Source organism: Theropithecus gelada, chromosome X, assembly GCF_003255815.1.
Source record: "Theropithecus gelada isolate Dixy chromosome X, Tgel_1.0, whole genome shotgun sequence".
Taxonomy (NCBI): Eukaryota; Metazoa; Chordata; class Mammalia; order Primates; family Cercopithecidae; genus Theropithecus; species Theropithecus gelada.
Genome location: NC_037689.1, coordinates 14,073,987 through 14,093,480, shown reverse-complemented (window position 1 = coordinate 14,093,480; position 19,494 = coordinate 14,073,987). Strand labels below are relative to the sequence as shown.

The following is a 19,494-nucleotide window of genomic DNA, read 5'->3' as shown; positions in this document are numbered from 1 at the left end:
TGCAGCTGCTCTTGCTCATGGAGTTTCAAACCCACCCCCACTCCCCACCCCCACCCCCCAGCCACCAAAGGGACTGGAGCTGGAAAGTTATCACTCGGTGGCTCTTTTAGATAATGATAATAGTAACACGCATTTGTGAAACACTGAAGTGTGCCAGTCACTTTACTAAACACTTTATATGTACTGATTCATTTAATCCTTTCAATAAACCTACAAGACTGATACTATTATTAACATATAGATGAGGAAACTGAGGCACAGAGTGATTACATCATTTGCCCAAGGTCACATGATCAAGAATTGCAGGAAGTGGCATTCAAGGCTCCAGAGCTTGCAGTGGGGACACCACTAGACTTCCATAGCCAACCCCAAGGAATCTCATTAATTTTTTTTTTTTTTTTTTGAGACAGAGTCTTGCTCTGTCACCCAGGCTAGAGTGCAATGGCATGATCTCAGCTCACTGCAACCTCCACCTCCTGAGTTTAAGTGATTCTCCTACCTCAGTCTCCTGAGTAGCTGGGATTACAGGCACACACCACCACGCTCGGCTAATTTTTGTATTTTTAGTAGAGACTGGGTTTCACCATGTTGACCAGGCTGGACTCAAACTCCTGTCCTCAAGAGATCCGCCCACCTCAGCCTCCCAAAGTGCTGGGATTACAGGCGTGAGCCACTGCGCCTGGTCCCATTAATTTTAATCTTGTTTCTTTCACCACTTTGTGCTTGCTTATTCCTCTATCACCCATTTTATGAATTAGCTCATAGAAACAGATTAGTAACATTATTAGGGTTTATAGGCGGCAGGATCCTTGAAGATTATTTTGTCCCTTCCCCATCTTGTTTTGAGGATGAGAAAATTGAAAAGAGAATTGAAAGGGATGAGAACATTGAAAAGAGAAAATTGAAAGCAGAATACATATGTGACTTTTCTGAAGACTCACAGACAGTTAGTGGTAGAGGAGGGCAGGTCTCAGGGCTCTTGTTCTCCCAGTTGGTGGGGGTGGTGTGGGAAGAGATTCCTTGCCCTGTGAGACAAGTTCATTGTCCTTTTTTTCTGTCCCACCTCCTAAGGAGGCTCCGCTGAGACAACAGCACTGCCTTGGCAGATGACCTGTAATGAGTGCCTGGGCAGGTTCAGGCACTCATTGGCTTGAGGCATTCCACAAGGACCAATTGAGACAAATAAACAGGATCGCAGGCTGCACTTCTACCCTCATTCAAAAATGGTAACAAATTTATTGCATTGAATGGGAAAAATGTGTATTCTTACAGTGTTGACTACCTACTTTATTGAATAGAAGAATGTCAGTGAGAAAATGTCAGTGCTTTTTATTCACTAAAATGTTACTATCCTGGAATTTGGACAACCACAAAGCAGAGACAGCATTCTCATCTTCCTTCTAAATTGAGATCATGGGCCTGATTGAAGTGAGGCTGGCCAAGTTCCTGATTGTGTTGAAAGAGGGACAAGCAGAATTATAGTTTCTCAGAGCTGGAAAAAAGCATCAAGGCCATGTGGTCCAATCCCGCCAAGTCCCTCAACATGGGGTGGGGGAGTGGGGGAGAGCGACAGTTTTGGAATTAGAATAAAATGCCCTCTTCCCGTGCATTCTTCTCATGCTTGAATCTAGTCAAACATGAAGTCTGTAGATATGCCTTTCTAAGTTGTTTTTCCTCCCTTCCCTCTTCTCATCCTATAGCTCTGCACTGAACCCTTAACCCATTTAGTGTCTTTCCAAAGCTCTTGGGCTACAGTTCATGCTCCTTAGTGCTTAGAGCTTAGTTCACAATGCTCTGCCTGCTGCATTGCCTGCTGCTCTTCTTACAAGTTTGCTTTGGTCTCACCAAACCACTGACTATCCTTGGATAAGCCACATTCTTTCAGGCCTCTGAGGTTCCAGTCACCTGTCATATACTGACACCTTTGTCTGAGATAGTTTCTTCCTCTTTCTTGTCTGGAAAATCCCAATGTAGCCCTTTAAAATCCAGATGGATACCACCACTTTGGAACTCACTCCCTCATCCCCAAGTGGGGACCTTCCCACACACTCCCATGATACCCCGTGTAAGACCTTTAAAAATATTTCCTATACTCTGTTTTAACCATTGATTTACTTCTTTGTCTTCCTGATAGAAAGTAAACTCCTTCAGAGCAAAGATTTGACCTCTTTTAACTTTGCAACTCAGTGTTCAGCGGAGTACCAAGTTAGTGCTCAATACTCTACAGGTGGATGGATGGATAGGTATTTAGATGTATAGATAGATAAGTGAGTAGAGAGATGCATGGAGGGCCGGATGGTGGGATGCACAGTGTGATGGTTGGGTGGAAGAATGCATGGAGGGCCACCTGGATGAATGGGTATATGGATGGTGGATGAATAGGTGCATGGATTCACATAAGACTGACTGAACATGCAGATGGATGCTTTTGCCATAAGCTTTTGAGCCCTGTATTTCCCAAGGCCCCTGAGTTGATGTGAAGGAGTGAGTTAAGACAATAATTATTATCAACTTCTGAGGGCAAGGAGACAGACGAGACACAAGGGAGAAGGGAAGGCAAAATCAGGCCTGATGATTTAGTTATTTTACTGTGAGCCCTCCACTGCTTAGCTGGAAGTGTTTAAACATTTTTTTTAGCCTTTGATGGTGGAGGTGGTATATAAGACCAAGTGTGCATAGTAAGGAAGGTGAGATTAAAGCATTAGCCCTGATAAGAGCCTAGGAACTCCTAGGAATTATTGAGATTAGAGGTACTGCCACTATTTACTCCCCACCCCACACCCCACATGCACAATACTGACCAACCAGATCATGGGAGAATCTTACCAATTGGTGTGACTTCTCAGGGTTTCATATATAGGTATATTGTCAGTAGGAAGAGTATGGCAATCAGACTTACTCATTTTCCTAGCTTCCCTTCACTTTTTCATTCAGGATTTAAAAGTCAACATGGAATGCATGGGAAAATTGATACTAAAAACATTCATAATTTTAAAGGTCAGTGGTTGAGTATGGGAAGTATGTGATTCATCCTTAGCATACTTGCCAAAGGAAAGATAAAGGAAAAAAGGAGAGGTGATGTTCATCTGCTTGTCATGTGTATTCAGCATATCCAGCCAGCCTGGGAAACCCATCTATGATTTGTTGCTGAACAGATGCAAGCATTGTCCAATCCTTAGTGAGGACTAGTACCTGGCTATAGCATTTCAACCAAACAGCTGAGAGTTTTGGATGGGCTTTTTCCTAAGGTGTCATGGTGATCACTTTTTTTTTTTTTTTTTTTGAGACAGAGTCTTGGTCTGTCACCCAAGCTGGAGTGCAGTGGCGTGATCTTGGCTCACTGCAGCCTCCCGCTCCTGGGTTCAAGCAATTCTCCTGCCTCAGCCTCCCCCAGTAGCTGGGACTACAGGCGTACGCTGCCACGCCTGGCTAATTTTTGTATTTTTAGTAGAGACGGGGTTTCACCATGTTGGCCAGGATGGTCTTGATCTCCTGACCTCGTGATTTGCCTGCCTCGGACTCCCAAAGTGCTGGGATTACAGACATGAGCCACCGCGCCCAGCCGGTAATCACTTTTTTGAAGTAGGAAAGTGTTTGGAGAGCAAAAAGAACACAATAAACAAATATACCCTTAGAAAGAGAGGCAAAGGATGTGAACCTGTAGACAATTTAGCAAAGAAGAAATACAAATGGTCAATAAATCTGAAAAAAGGTTCAACTCAGAAGAAATTCAAACTAAAAAAAAGGTATTAAATATTTGTAAGTGTGCAAAAAGTGAGCTTTATAAGTAGAAGTCTCCATTTAGATATATATATCTCCTTCAATTTTGTCTTTTTGATCCAGAAATTTCACTTTTAGGAGTTTGTCATAAGGAATTCATCACTCATGTGCACAATATATAGCTACAGGGATGTTTAACATAGAACTGTTTATAATACCAAAAAATGAAATAAAAAACTCTAGTTTCACAATGGTGGTTTTAATAAATTATAGTTAAATAATTAAATAAGTTATGCTTAAATAGTTAAATAAATTATGGTTGATTGATGCGATTGAATACCATGAAGCTGTTAAAAATCAAAGTGTGCAGAAGATCATTTAATAATGTGGAAAGATGTTCCTGATATATTGTTAAATAATACTTTCCGAAAAGTATACATAGCATGTTCACATTTTTGTCAAAACATTTCTTAATTCACACTTCAAAAAAGGGTGGCAAGGATATGCAACAAAATGTTGACTAAGGGGTGATCTCTTGGTGAAAGAATTATATGTGATTTTAGTTTGTGCTTTCTTTAATCAATCTTTCCCGAAAATACTAAAATAAACAGGCACGACTTTTATAATAAGAAAAAGGGTATTTATATTATAGAGAAAAGGACTCCAAACAGGACCACGTCCCCAGACCCACTGACTGCCTCTCTCTGCCTCTTTGTGCTGAGGATGACCATTCTCAACGTGCAGAGCTCTAAACCCCAATCTGCCCTGCCTGGTGTTTTCCTGCTTGTATCTGCACACTTCCCTTTCACGGGCACATGGAAAATGAATTCTAAGGGAGATGAAGTAATATCCTGGACTCTAACGGAACACAAACCTATTTAGGGAAATGCTTTCTGATTTTGGCTAGCATCTGCCAAATGCTAGTAAGAAAACCTTCATTTATTGCCCTTTGGTGAATATGCAGTCACCCTAGAGCTCTTCCTCAGTTGAATCCTTAAATTTCTCTCCCTCCTTTTTAAAAATATGCCTGTCTCCTCATTGCCTCTCTCCAAGGAATCAACGCCCCTTCACCTCTGTTCTTGGTCCTTTTTATCTCATTTCCTAGGCGGAGAACCTTGAATTCACATTCAACATCTGCATATTTATTTCCTCTCGCATGGTGTTGGTCAACAGAATGACTCTATAGCTGAATCGACTTGTATCCTTCCTGTTCTACTTTGTTCCCAATGACTTGTGTCCTGGACTATGGGAACTGGTCTCACAGCCCCTGCCAACACCACCAGTCCGTCTTGTCCACTTTGCACGAGCTCTTCCTAAATCACAGGTCTCACGTTGCCACTCCCCAGCCTAACACTCACCATGGACTGCAATAGAGATTCCTTAATGGATGGCCTTTCAAAAATGCCTTTAAAACGGTTTAATATGCCTTTAAAAAGGCTTAATATGCCTTTAAAAAGGCTTAATATGCTTTTAAAAAGGCGTAATAGGAATAGTCCACACCAACTCCATAAAATACCTCACAAAAGCAGTCCAACATTTTTGATTGGTATTTTCTATCTATTATTTCTATTTAGTAATTTGGTTGAGTAAGCAAAGATGTCTTTGATTAATACAGATTGCAAATAAAATCATTGTTAATTAATGCCTTTTGTTTGGTCACCAAATCTTACAAACATAAGTTAGGTCCTTTGAGGAAGATGGAGGAGAAAGGGCATATATATGACAAAGGATCATTGGTGCTGAAAAGACTGCAACCCATTGGTCCACAGGATTAAGGCCCCGATTCCTTGGCATGACAATTAAAGACACCCTGCCCCACATATCCCTTCAACCTCCTCCTCTGTCATGCCTCCACATACACCCCATGCTCTAGCTAAGCACCTCTCACCTCTTCCCACACCTTTGCTTAAGATGTTACTTCCACCTTCACCTCCCGTTACATTTCAGCTCATCCTTTAAAAGGCCTTGCTTAGAATACCTTCTCTTGCCTTCTCCTGGCGAAGCCCTTCCCCAGGTCCCATTTGGAATTAATGGAGCTCCTGGAGGTCCTTTACACTGCCCTGCATCAGACCAAGCTTTATTATTATTATTTATAACATGACCCCTCATCCTGACCACCTAGAAGGCAATGACCGGAGTTATAGTTGCTGTCACCACAGTACCTGCTAGAGTTTGGCTGTGGTAAAGCCTCATCGACTGTGTGTTGACAGGTGTAAATTCCAAGTGTGACGCCATTCTTTGCTGAGAGCCATGTGCATTGCAATTTACTAAACTCCAGTTTTCCTCTGATCGTGGCAATCTCTCACAACAGAAAGCTCATTCAGAAACTTTGGAACAAACTGTCCTGGTTTGAATTCCACATCTGCCAGTTAGGTGACCTTGTGCAAGTTACTTGATCTTTTTTAAAAAATAAATTTTATTGTGTATATTTAAAGTATACAACACGATGTTATAAGATGCATATATATGGTGAAATGGCACAGAGTTACCCATTTCTCCCCACTGAAGTCACTTTATCTGGCTATGTCTCAGTTTACCACCTTAATAATGGGTGCACATCATTATCTCTCACAATGGTTTAAAATAGGTGTCACATTGTAGGCTTTCTATAAATTTTATTTCCTGCCCACTGTGAGAAATGAACTTGATAAACTCAACAGTCCCAGGCTACTCCATTCATGGGAAAGAAAACTTCAAGCTTTCACTCCAAAAGGAAATGTTGGATTTAGCATTTAGGGCTGGAATTTGGCTTCACATCTTGCCCTCCTACCCACCCCAACCTCAGACCATTACCACTCTGATTAAATGGATTTGTTTCAGCTCCCACCCATATTACATTCTGATTCCTTTTCAGCAAATTCCTGGACATCTTCACAAGAAGGGAACAGAATTTTGTGATTCAGAGTTATTTGATTGATATTCTGACCTTATTTCTTCTTTAAAGAACTTCTTGCAAATAGATGTCCCGATGCAGGCATTGCATTTATCAAGACCGAGGAAAGTCCTTCCAAAATTGTAGCTGGTTCTGACTTGGGACACCAGAGAAGAAGGGGAAGAAGCTGGCAAGGAGAAGGAACAGCTCAGGGCTGAGACCCACAGCAGCAGGGCCAGCCAGCCGGGGCGGAGGGCGGCAGCCTCAGGCCCCAGCTGGGGCTCCATCTTGGGCTCCGGACTCCAGCTGCAGCCTCTGGCTGCCCACTCGGGGCTGCACAGAGGCAGGGCTTGGCCGAAGAGGAAGCTGTCAGAGGGGGCTGGCTTCTGGGTGCTGACCCCATCCCAGCCTCGCAGGTTTCTCTTTGAGGATGCTGAGGTGCTTGGGGCTAATGAGGCTGGGGAGGAGGTGAGGAAGTCAGTGGAGGATGCTGATAACGCTGTTTCCAGAGTTACTCTTCCTCTGCCGGGGGTGGCTGCTTCAGGCTGGGGAGGGGCTCACTGGCAGATTTCGGGAAGGACAATTGTCAGGGCTTCCCTGTGTGGTCCTTTTGACAAATACAGGATATCCCGGCGGGGCAGGAAAGGTTCATGCAGGATGTGTGTCCAACCTGCGTTCCACCTGGGAGTTTCAAAGGATCCTGAAAGCCTCCGCCCTCCACTGTTTTAATCCCGGGTTTATCTGTCCCTATGGATTACACGTGCACCCCAATTTTTGACCCCTCTGTGCTAGGTCATTTGTCCTGCCCCTTAATCAGCCCTACTTGCCTCACTTTTACCATATTTGCCTGTGAAATAACTAGAGGTTAGTTTGCTTGCCATTAACCGGCACATTTAGCACTGATTTGAAAGGCAAAGGCTTTTTGCTGCTTAGGGAAGAGAAAACCTCAGGTTAGTCCATCTTCTCTTGCTGGTCTGAGAACAAGAGACCGGAAAGAAACCGGTGGCCTCTGTGGCATGATGAGGGGAGCATCAGAAAGAGCCTTCTGACTGCACCCAGCTGTGTTTATCCCTCTCCCACAGACCTGAAAGCTTCTCTTCCTTTACCAACTTGCTTCGCTTCTCAGTGGCTTGGCCGGATTTGGTAGGATTTAACTGCCCCAGGATTGCCTTCCTCCGGATACGAAGATAAGGTCCACAGCATGGAGTAGACGGGAGTGCTAATTTGGGAACAGAGAGAACCTCTGAGAACCAAATCAGGGAAGTCAGGTTGCCTCACATTCTGTGAGAGGGTGGAGGTGGGGAGCAGGGCACAGTTTGAAAATATGAGAAAGTGCATAAGAAGATGGGGCTGGGGGTGAGGAAAAGGGAGGTAAGAAGGAGTGGGGATTGCCTCTAGACACTTGACAAGTTTTGCTAGACATTGGTGGGAAGAGCAGGTAAAGGCAGTTTTCTGAAGATAAAGCACGTGCTTATTAGCATCTGTATAGCCTCCTCAGTAAAATGTCTGGTCATGTTTGCTGTTTATTGGTGAGTTTTGACACTTGTTTATATATTCTAGATCCGAGTCCCCTGTTGGATATGTGGCTTGCAAATATTTTCTCCCTGGGGCTAACTTGTCTTTTATTCTTTTAACAGTCTTTTGCAGAGTGAAAGTTTTGATTTTGAAGTCCAATTTGTTAATTTTTTCTTTTTGAATCATGCTTTTGGTGTCAGGTGTGATAAAAGAAAAACTTAAGTACATTTAAATTTTAAAGGGTTTATTTGAATATTCAGCGATTCATGAATCAGGGCAGTATCAGACTGCAAACATTCTGCTGGGAGGGGCAAGAAAGGAAACTTTCATCGTGTTTGCAGAAGTAGGACAAAGAAAATTTTTATTGGTTAGAGTGGAAAGTCCCTAGTTACGGATTAATTGATGATTTTTTTGATTGATATATTTTCTAGTTTAAATTTACTATTTACATTGGGCTTTGGTTTGTTCACACAGGTGCCAGAGCCACCGCAGTCTAATGGCCTCCCAATTAGAATTTAAAAAATGAATTCATCCTTTTTGATCAGCCTCTTCACTAAAACTTGGGCGGAAGCTCCACTCTCTGTGACCATCATGGCTAAGTTGTCCTTGTCTCGGTGTGAAACTCATAAGTCACAACATCACGCTCATTGAGGAGAGATTCCTTTTGTTGTTCATCTCATTTTTGTTGCTCTTATTACAGTGAGACCATCTGGCATACCGTTGATGACTGTGAACACACATTTAAGACCCTCAAGTGAATATAGTTCACCAGGGAGATTATGATGACTACCAGGAGGATAATACCGAGAGACTGCAGTATGTTCCTTAGCCAAGGTCCTCACAAACCAACCCAACTAACATTTCTAGAGAAACAAAAGAAAACCACAGGTCAATGACCAGAGCAAACTGTAAATTCAGTCTGAGTCCAGAGGAAATTTAGTTAGCAAGATTTCTAGATTTGAGCTTGAAACATATTTTTCTGGTTTGCAGTTTGAATGTCTCTGGTTATGGCACTGAGGGTTTCAATGATCTCCCTGAGTGGTCCACATATCAGGCATAAGGGTTGTCCTCAGAAGTCACATCAAGTTGTCTATAACTGTCTGGCGGGGTTTCAGGAACAGAGCACGTCTTGTTCTGAGTGATTTCAAGTCTGAAAAATGGGAAAAAATTGGATTGGAGGAATAAAGATGAATTCAAAATTCAGTCCAGTCTACAAATAGACAATAACACTCAAAAAACAACAAATATGGCTACAGTCTACTATCAAAAATTATGCACAGATCTTTTCAGACATTACAGGGGTCCTCTGGCATGTCCTAAAGTTAGTTCTAGGTCAAAAAGACTTAATTTAGAAGTTTCTTTTGGGAAGTTTGTAAAAAATATCAAAAGGTCTAAAACATTTGATTAAATAGGATTGTTGGTCATTATGAAACAATGAGAGGCAAATACAGAAAGGTTATATAGCTGTAAAAAAACCTTAGCTCTTTTAATATTGAGAAGACTCATATATATATGTGTGTGTGTGTGTGTGTGTGTGTGTGTAAAAACAAAGACCTAGTAAAAGACAACACGAAGCACAAGAAATTATCTTGATAAAACACAAATCCTTGTAAGGTAGATCACTTAAAAGATAAGAGAAACCTTTCACCAGGAAAACTTTGTTCTTTCAACAGAAAAAAAAGCCAGTGTCTAGCTTTGTATCAATGTACTTTTGATATTAAAGCTAATTTTTAAAAACCTGTCTAATAAATTCATTCAATTTTAGTGAGCTTGACACCACATGAAATTCCTTTTTCAAATTTTAAACTGTCTATACCTTTCTTATATCAATTTAGTTTGTCCTATACTCTTCCTCTCTCCCGCTGTGAAACAATTAATCACTCTAATTTAGGACAAAAATTATTCTTTTTTCCCCTTAATGAAAATACACCCTTATACTTACAACTTCCTTGATAAAACATGCCTTACTTCCTTCACATATACAGTTGTTGCCCTTATTATTTCTAGAAGTTTTAATTACACACGTTAATTAGAATTTTAAATTCTTAATAACCTTAATTTCTAGTGAAAACTAGTAAGCATTATAAACAGTTTCGTATCAGCGTTTTGTAAATAAACACCATGTCATATATAATATTTCATGTTTATTAGCAGACCCAAATATATTTAGCTTCTCTATAGTGTATAAAAACAAGATGCCAAAGTATACATACTTTAATCTTATGTTCAGCAACTAATGTTTTAATGTTTTAACTTACTCAGAAATGGCTTCAATATTTAATGAATATTTATTACTTAATGGAACATAATATAACTTTAAGATTTCAAGTTACCGGCCAGGCGTGGTATCTCATGCCTGTAATCTCAGTACTTTGGGAAGCCGAGGCAGGTGGATCACTTGAGGTCAGGAGTTTAAGACCAGCCCAAAATGGTGAAACCCCGTCTCTAGTAAAAATACAAAAATTAGTCAGGCGTGGTGGCATGCGCCTGTAGTCCCATCTACTCAGGAGGCTGAGACAGGAGAATTGCTTGAACCCCGGAGGTGGCAGAGGTTGCAGCGAACTGAGGTTGTGCCACTGCACTCCAGCCTGGGAGACAGAGCAAGACTCTGTCTCAAAAAAAAAAGATTTCAAGTTACAAAAAAAGATTTTTGAAACAATTTTTAGTAGACATGTTTTATAAAACATAATTATTTTTGAAGTTTATAGACTTTTATTTCATTTACATTTACCCAATTCACTTGTTTTTTTTTAATTTTTAATTTTTGTGGGCACATAGTAGGTATATATATTTATGGGGTATATGGGATATTTTGACACAGGCATACAATGTGTAATAATCATATAAGGGTAAATGGGGTATCCATCCCTTCAAGCATGTATCCTTTATGTTACAATCTAATTATACTTTTTCAGTTATTTAAAAATGTACAATTACATTATTATTGACTGTAGTCACCCTGTTGTGTTACCAAATGCTAGATCTTGTTCATTCTTTGTAACTATTTCTTGTACCCATTAACCATCCCCACTTCCCCTCCCCCGACACCCTCACTACCCTTCCCATCCTCTGGTAACCATCCTTCTACTCTCTATCTCCATGAATTCAATTGATTTGATTTTTAGATTCCCACAAATAAGTGAGAACAAGTGAATTTTGTCTTTCTATGCCTGGCTTATTTCATTTAACATAATGATCTTCAGTTCCATCTGTGTTGATACAAATGACAGGATCTCATTATTTTTAACGGCTAAATAGTACTCCACGGTGTGCATGTACTACATTTTCTTTATCCATTTGTCTGTTGATGGACACTTAGGTTGCTTCCAAATCTTGGCTATTGTGAATAGTGCTACAGTAAACCTGAGAGTACAGATACCTCTCTGATATACTGATTTCCTTTCTTTTGAGTATATACCCTGTTAGGATATATAGTGCAATTGCTGAACCACATGGTAGCTCAATTTTTAGTTTTTTGAGGAACCTTCAAACTGTTCTCCACAGTGGTTGTACTAATTTACATTCCCACCAACAGTGTGTGTGGGTTGCCTTTTCTCCACATTTTCTCTAGCATTTATTATTGTCTGACTTTTGGATAAAAGCCATTTTAACTGGAGTGAGATAATATCTCACAGTAGTTTTGATTTGCATTTCTCTGATGATCAGTGGTGTTGAGCACCTTTTCATAAACCTGTTTTCCATCTCTACATCTTTTTTTCTTTGAGCAATGTCTGCTCAAATCTTTTGCCCATTTAAACAATCGTATTATTAGAATTTTTTCCTATAGAGTTGTTTGAACTCCTTATATATTCTGGTTATTAATTCTTTGTCAGATAGTTTGCAAATATTTTCTCCCATTCTGTGGGTTGTCTCTTCACTTAGTTAATAGTTTCCTTTGCTGTGCAAAAGCTTTTTAACTTGATGTGATCCCATTTGCCCATTTTTTGCTTTGGTTGCCTGTGCTTGTGGGGTATTATACAAGAAATCTTTGCCCAGTCCAATGTCCTGGAGATTTTCCCAATGTTTTCTTGTAGTAGTTTCATGGTTTGAGGTCTTAGATTTAAGTCTTTAATCCATTTTGATTTGATTTTGGCATACAGTGAGAGATAGGGGTCTAGTTTCAGTCTTCTGCATATGGATATCCAATTTTCACAGCACCATGAGACTGTCCTTTCCCCAATGTATGTTTTTGGCACCTTTGTCTAAAGTGAGTTTACTGTAGATGTATGGATTTGTTTCTGCATTCTCTATTGTGTTCCATTGTTCTATGTGTCTGTTTTTATGCCGGTACCATGCTGTTTTGGTTACTATAGCTCTGTAGTATAATTTGAAGTCAGGTAATATGATTCCTCCGGTTTTATTCTTTTTGCCCAGGATAGCTTTGGCTATTACTTGCTTTCTATATCTGGGTGCTCTAGTGTTGGGTGCACATATATTTAAAATTGCTAAATTGACCCCTTTATCATTATATAATGACCTTCTTTGTATTTTCTCATTGATTTTGTCTTGAAATCTATTTTGTCTGATATAAGTATAGGTACTCTTGCTCTTGTTTATTTTCCATTTGCATGGAATATCTGTTTCCATCCCTTTATTTTCAGTCTATGTGTGTCTTTCTAGGTGAAGTGTGTTTCTTGTGGGCAATAGATCGTTGGGTCTTGTTTTTCTATTCATTCAGCTGCTCTATAACTTTTGATTGGAGAGTTTATGCTATTTACATTCAATGTTGTTATTGATAAGTAAGGACTTACTCCTGTCATTTTATTAATTTTTTTTCTGATTGTTTTGTGGTCTTCTCTTCCTTCTTTCTTTCCTCCCTGTCTCCCTTTTTTCTTTCCTCCCTGTCTTCCTTTTAGTGAAGGTAATTTTCTCTGGTGGTATGTTTTAATTTCTTGCTTTTTATTTTTTGTGTATTTGTTGTATGTTTTTTGGTTTGGGGTTACCATGAGGGTTGCAAATAGTATCTTATAACCCATTATTTTAAACCGATGACAACTTAACACTGATAGCATAAACAAGCAAACAAAAACAACTAATAAAAACTCTATACAACTTTGTCTCCTTGCTTTTTAACTTTTTGTTGTTTCAATTTATATCTTATTGTACTACATCTTGAAAAATTGTTGTAGTTACTATTTTTGATCAGTTTATGTTATTGCCTTTCTACTTAAAATGTGAGTAGTTTACACACCACAATTACAGTGTTATAATATTTTGCATTTTTCTATGTACTTATTATTACCAGTGAGTTTCATAACTTCATATGATTTCTTATTGCTCATTAATGTTCTTTTCTTTTGCTTGAAGAGCTCCCTTTAGCATTTCTTGTAGGACAGACCTGGTGTTGATGAAATCTTTTAGCTTTTGTTTGTCTGGGAAAATCTTTATTTCTCCTTTATGTTTGAAGGATATTTTCACTGGATATTACTATTCTAAGGTAAAAGTTTTTTTCCTTCAGCACTTTAAATATGTCATGCCACTCTCTCCTGGTCTGCAAGGTTTCCACTGAAAAGTCTGCTTCCAGATGTATTGGAGTTCCATTGTATGTCATTTGTTGCTTTTCCCTTGCTGCTTTTAGGAGCCTTTCTTTATCCTTGACCTTTGAGAGTTTAATTATTGAATGCCTTGAGGTAGTCTTCTTTGTATTAAGATTTCTTGGTGTTCTATAAGCTTCTTGTATTTGAATATTGATGTATTTCTCTAGGTTTGGGAAGTTCTGGGTTGTTATCTGTTTGAATAAACTTTCTATTTCCATCTTTCTCTCTACTTGCCCTTTAAGGGCAATATCTCTTAGACGTGCTCTTTTGAGGCTAATTTCTATATTTGTAGTCATGCTTTTTTTAAATTCTTTTTTTCTGTTGTCTCCTCTGACTGTGTATCTTCAAATAGCCTGACTTCAGGCTCACTAATTCTTTGTTCTGCTTGATCAATTCTGCTGTTGAGAGACTCTGATGCATTCTTCAGCATGCCAATTTCACTTTACAACTCTAGAATATCTGCATGATTCTTTTTAATTATTTCAGTTTGTTTGTTGAATTTATCTGACAAGATTCTGATTTCCTTCCCTGAAAAGAAATGTTCCCTCCCCCAAGCACACAGATTCTCTCTCCATACCATGTGGCTGCTGCCTCAGGGATGGGGGTGGTGGTGTCAGCAATTCAAGACTGGTTTTCCCACCCCCTTCAGTGCCTCTTTCAGCAATATGAAGTTAAAACCAGGTATTTGGAAAAGAAATATTCAAGAATGTTATCTTGAATTTCTTTGAGTTTTCTCAACACAGCTATTTTGAATTCTTTGTCTAAAAGGTCACATATCTCTGTCTCTCCCAAATTGGCCCCTGGCACTTACTTTAGTTCACTTGATGACGTCATGTTTTCCTGAATGGTACTGGTGCTTATAGATGTTCTTTGGTATCTGGGCATTGAAGAGTTAGGTATTTATTGTAGTCTTCACAGTCTAGGCTTATTTTTACCTGAAGTTCTTGGGAAGGTTTTCCAGGTTTTTGAAGGGACTTGGGTGTTGTGATCTAAGTTTTTGGTCACTGCAGCCATATCTGCATTGGGGGCACCCCAAGCCCAGTAATGCTGTAGTTCTTGTGGACTCATAGAGTTACCGCCTTGGTGGTCTTGGGTAAGATCTGGATGAATTCTCTAGATTACCAGAGACTCTTGTCCTTCTTCCTTACTTTCTCCCAAACAAACAGAGTTTCTCTCTCCATGCTGAGCTGCCTGGAGCTGAGGGATGTGTAACACAAGCACTTCTGTGACTACACAACTGGGACAGTGCCGGGTCAGACCTGAAACCAGCTCAGCACTGGGTCTTACCCAAGGCCTGCCATAACCACTACCTGGCTACCATCTATATTTACTCAAGGTCCTAGGGCTCTACAATCAGCAGCTCATGAAGCCATTCAGTCTTGTGTCCTTTCCTTCACGGTGGCAAGTTTCCCAGGGCCCTAGGAAGATCCAGAGATGCTGTACACGAACAAGGGCCTGGAGTTAGAAACCTTAAAAATCTACCTGGTGCTCTACTATACTGTGGCTAAACTGGCACCAAAAACCACAAGATGAAGTCCTCCCTGTCATGTGCGTCCGTGTGAAGAGACCACCAAACAGGCTTTGTGTGAGCAATAAAGCTTTTTAATCACCTGGGTGCAAGTGGGCTGAGTCGAAAAGAGAGTCAGCAAAGCGAGATAAGGGTGAGGCCGTTTTATAGGATTGGGGTAGGTAAAGGAAAATTCCAGTCAAAGGGGGGTTGTTCTCTGGCGGGCAGGAGTGGGGGTCACAAGGTGCTCAGTGGGGAAGTTTTTGAGCCAGAATGAGCCAGGAAAAGGAATTTCACAAGGTAATGTCATCGCTTAAGGCAAGGACCGGCCATTTTCCCTTCTTTTGTGGTGGAATGTCATCAGTTAAGGCGGGGAAGGGCATTTTCACTTTTTTGTGATTCTTCAGTTACTTCAGGCCATCTGGGTGTATATGTGCACGTCACAGGGGATGCTGATGTGCAAGTCACAGGGGATGCGATGGCTTGGCTTGGGCTCAGAGACCTGACACTCCCCACTCTTTCTTCCCCTTTCCTAAGGCAGAGGAGTCTATCCCTATGTCTACCACTATCACAGGCCCACAGAAAGTACTGCCAGGGTACCACTGATGCTCAGTTAATGCCAAGGGCTCTTCAGTCAGCTTGTGCTGAATGCTGCCTGGCCTGGGACTCACCCTTCAGGACTTCTCTGTCATCCAGAGTCAGTCCAGACATACCATCTAAGAGCCAAGACCTGGATTAGGGACCCTAAGAAGCCTGCTTGGTGCTCTGCTTCTCTGTAGCTGAGCTGGTTCCTAAGATGCAAGACAAAGTCTCCTTACTCTTCTCTCCACTTTTCTCAAACAGAAGGAGTTTTGCCCCTTACTCACCTCAGCTGGGAATGTGCTAAGTTTCACCTGAAGCCAGCACATCTCAGAGTCTCACCCAAGAGCCACGGCATATACTACCTGGTTACCACTACTGATTATTCCGAGCCTAAGAGCTCTTTAGTCATATGGTGATAAATCTTGCCTGGACTGAATTCTTCCTTTCAAGGCAGTGGGTTCCCTTCTGCCCCAGGGTGTGTATAGAAATATCTGGGAGCTAGGGTCTGGAATGAGTCTCACAACTCTGGTTGGTGCTCCATTCTACTGTGGCTGAGGTGGTATCCAAGTTGCAAAGCAAAGTCTCATTTACTCTTCCCTATCCTCTCCTCTAGTGGAAGGAAGGGGTCTCTTTTGGAGCAACAAGCTGCATTGCCTTGAGGTGGAGGAGGGGTGATGCAAGCACTCCCTTAGCCACCTGAACCTGTGTCTCATTAGGTTGCATGTCCCCCACATTCACTGGCTTCGAGCCCAGCACAGCACTAGAATTTGCCTAGGAGTCGCAGTTCTTGTGGCCTAGATAGCATTTCAAGTTTATTTAGGATCCCATAGCACTTTAGCCCATAGTGGTGAGGCTTGCCAAACTCATGTTTTGAACACTAGGATGGGTGGTTCCCTCTGCATACAGCTGGTCTAAATATTTCCTCTGTGGGCATTGGCTGAGTTCTGTCTGATGTTGGCAGGACTGAGTTCCAATGCAAAGTCCCACAGTCACTGACTTTTCCCTCCCCTAAGCACACAGGTTCTCTCTCCACACCATGTGGCTGCTGCCACGGGGATGGGGGTGGTGGTGTCAGCAATTCAAGACAGGTTTTCCTACCCCCTTCAGTGCCTCTTTCAGCAATGTGAAGTGAAAACCAGATACTTTGATCATACACCTGATTTTTGGCTCTTATGCAGGTACTTTTTTTGTGTACATAGTTGTCAGATTTGGTGTTACTGTGGAGAGGATGATTGATGGAGGCTTCTATTTGGCCACCTTGCTCCACCTCCTCCTTATCACTTGTTCTTAACAATTATGCTTGAATTGCTCATGAAAAATTTCATGAGACATTAAACAAAGCTAGCCACTGAAGGACTTCAAAGAAGGCCACTGTGAAATATGCCACTTTGGTATATAATCTCTTCAGGCTCAAGGTACTTAAAAAAGAGCAAATGCAGGGAGAGCCTTTCTCTGCATTCCCCTTATCTGCCTAAATAGAGATCCACCAACCACAGAAGACCAACTCCTATCACAGGAGAGAAAGCTAGAAGTTGACACTATAGCCAGACAAACTATCGCAAATCATCATCTATTCCTCTTGCGGCCTACTTGTCTTTCCCTCAAATCATTTATCTCCCCTAAATGGTCTGCATTCTCCCTCCTCTCTTCCCTATGAAGAGGACATACAAGCTCCTAAATCTCACTGCTTTTTGGTGTGGGGTGGGTGGATTTGTTTTCTTTCCTTTGATAACTGCCACCCCCATCCCAATAAATCTGTATACCTTTTTTTCTGTTAGTTTGCCTGCTGTCAGTTATCAAAGCCTCAGAGGGAAAAGTCTTCTGTTCTCTACACTATCATCTTATTTATTATATTTTTGTTGACAAATCAGGCAAGTATGAAAAATATCACAGAAGCGAAGAAACTTAAAATGTTAAACATCACTCTTCCCTCTTGTTTTTAAAACTTTTTATGTCTGTGATTGACGTGCATTCATTTTTACTGCATGTTTTGCTCTTAGTTTGGATTTATGGTTTTGTGGTCTTAAACATCTAGCAGACACAAACCTGTCTGACCAGCAACCCAGGAAAAACAAACAATTTTGAAAACATTCCTATTTTTATTTTATCAACAATTTTAAAACAAGCTTTATTTACCAATGATCTACCTAAATCATGTGAACTTAGAAAAAAATACATTTGAGTTAGTTTTATATATTTGAGATTTTTGAACTAGTTAATTTACATGAGCTCTCATTTATCCCCCAGCCAATTTGAATGAAACTCCCTTAAAAGATTTTACAAAATGGTTTAGTAATACCATAAAATAGCACATATATGTAATGTTCAAATGTACATACATTCATACAAAGACATATATAAACATATGAACAGAAGCAGATAAGTAACCAATTTAAAAGTCGCTTATTAGGAGAAGTCCAAAGGTCATTCTAGGCTGCTGGTTGACCTGGAGTTGTTATTGTTATTGCAAGGCAATAATTTGAAAGCCTTTTGTTTCATATCTTTTCTTTTGAAATGTTAAGCTAATTTAGCTAAACCTGTAGCTTCCTTCCCTATTATTTGTCATTATTGTTTTTTTAGGCAAAGCATTTTTTATGTTGAACAGGGATACGTTTCACTATTGTTCTGAGCTTAAGATTCTGTCCAAGGCATAAGAGTGGTTATAAAGCGTATCTGGTTGTTCTAACTTTTGTAAATGCTTATCTAGCTTTTGCTTCTTTTTATGAAGGGTGTGTAGGTAACCAAGTAAAAAAGTCAGAGGATTCAGAGTACACAGAGGAGAACAGAGAGGAAGACACCTTAGAAGCCTCTATGTGCCGATTAAAAATACATCCAGTTGTTTCTGAGGTATTCAGGATCTCTCCCCCTTTTTTTGTGCCCAGCAGATAAGCAGTTTTGTTTAGGTTAAAACTTCCACACTGCAGCCATCAAAATTCTGAATTATTTTTGGTAATATCCACCCATTTCTCTAGAAAGGCACAGGTGCTGAGATGAACTCTCAGGCTCTCTGTATTTAAATAAATTCCTTATTTTCTATCTTCTTGGAACCTTTCCTACCGGGGTCCTTTACTAAACCCAATTCAGTTTCTGTTTGACCCAATCAGACACCTGAAGCCTCTCTACAGGACACAGTCTAGTTTCTATCATGACTTCTGAAACCAATCTGGATTAAAAAATGCTCAGATAAACTCTGTGAACTTGACACAAGTTGTAGAGCTAGTGCATCTGAGAGATCTTACTGGTGATGACCTCCAAGTACAAAGCAAGAGGCAATGAGCACAAGGAGTTCAGCGGGGTACCTATATCTGTTCACTTGTTCCTCCTAGAGGTCATCATCAGGCAGTCTCCCTGGGATCCAACTTCTGACATTAGATCTAATAAAAGAAAAACTTTGGTACATTTCCATTTTAAAAGTTTATTTGAGCATTCAGTGATTCATGAATTGGAGCAGCATCAGACTGCAAACAGCTAGCACTCTGCCAGGAGGAGCAAGAGGGGAAACTTCCACAAAGCTTGAGAATAGAGAGGAAGATAGACTTTTAGAAGCCTCTATTGGCACATAGGTTATACAGTTTGAGAACAGAAAGATAGATCTTTCTATTCCCCTCTGTGTACTCTGAATATTTGACTTTTTCACCTGCTTGTTTGCAGAAGCAAGACAAATAAATAATTTTGATTGGTTAGAGTGAAAATCCCTAGTTAGAGGTTAGTTGGTGATTTCTGATTGGTAAAATTTCTAGTTTTAATTTACTGTGTACCTT

General features: G+C 40.4%; 1 protein-coding gene across 2 annotated transcripts in view; it reads right to left on the bottom strand.

The window, feature by feature from the left end:
- CXHXorf36 (chromosome X CXorf36 homolog) overlaps positions 1-6,998 on the bottom strand; it is a 53,307-nt gene extending 46,309 nt beyond the window's left edge. For both annotated transcript variants that reach the window (XM_025372424.1, XM_025372425.1), the window contains exon 1: positions 6,647-6,998. In XM_025372424.1, the coding sequence (XP_025228209.1) occupies positions 6,647-6,879 (233 nt within the window). In that variant the 5' untranslated portion in view covers positions 6,880-6,998. The remainder of the gene's footprint in view (positions 1-6,646) is intronic.
- Positions 6,999-19,494: the final 12,496 nt, after the last annotated feature.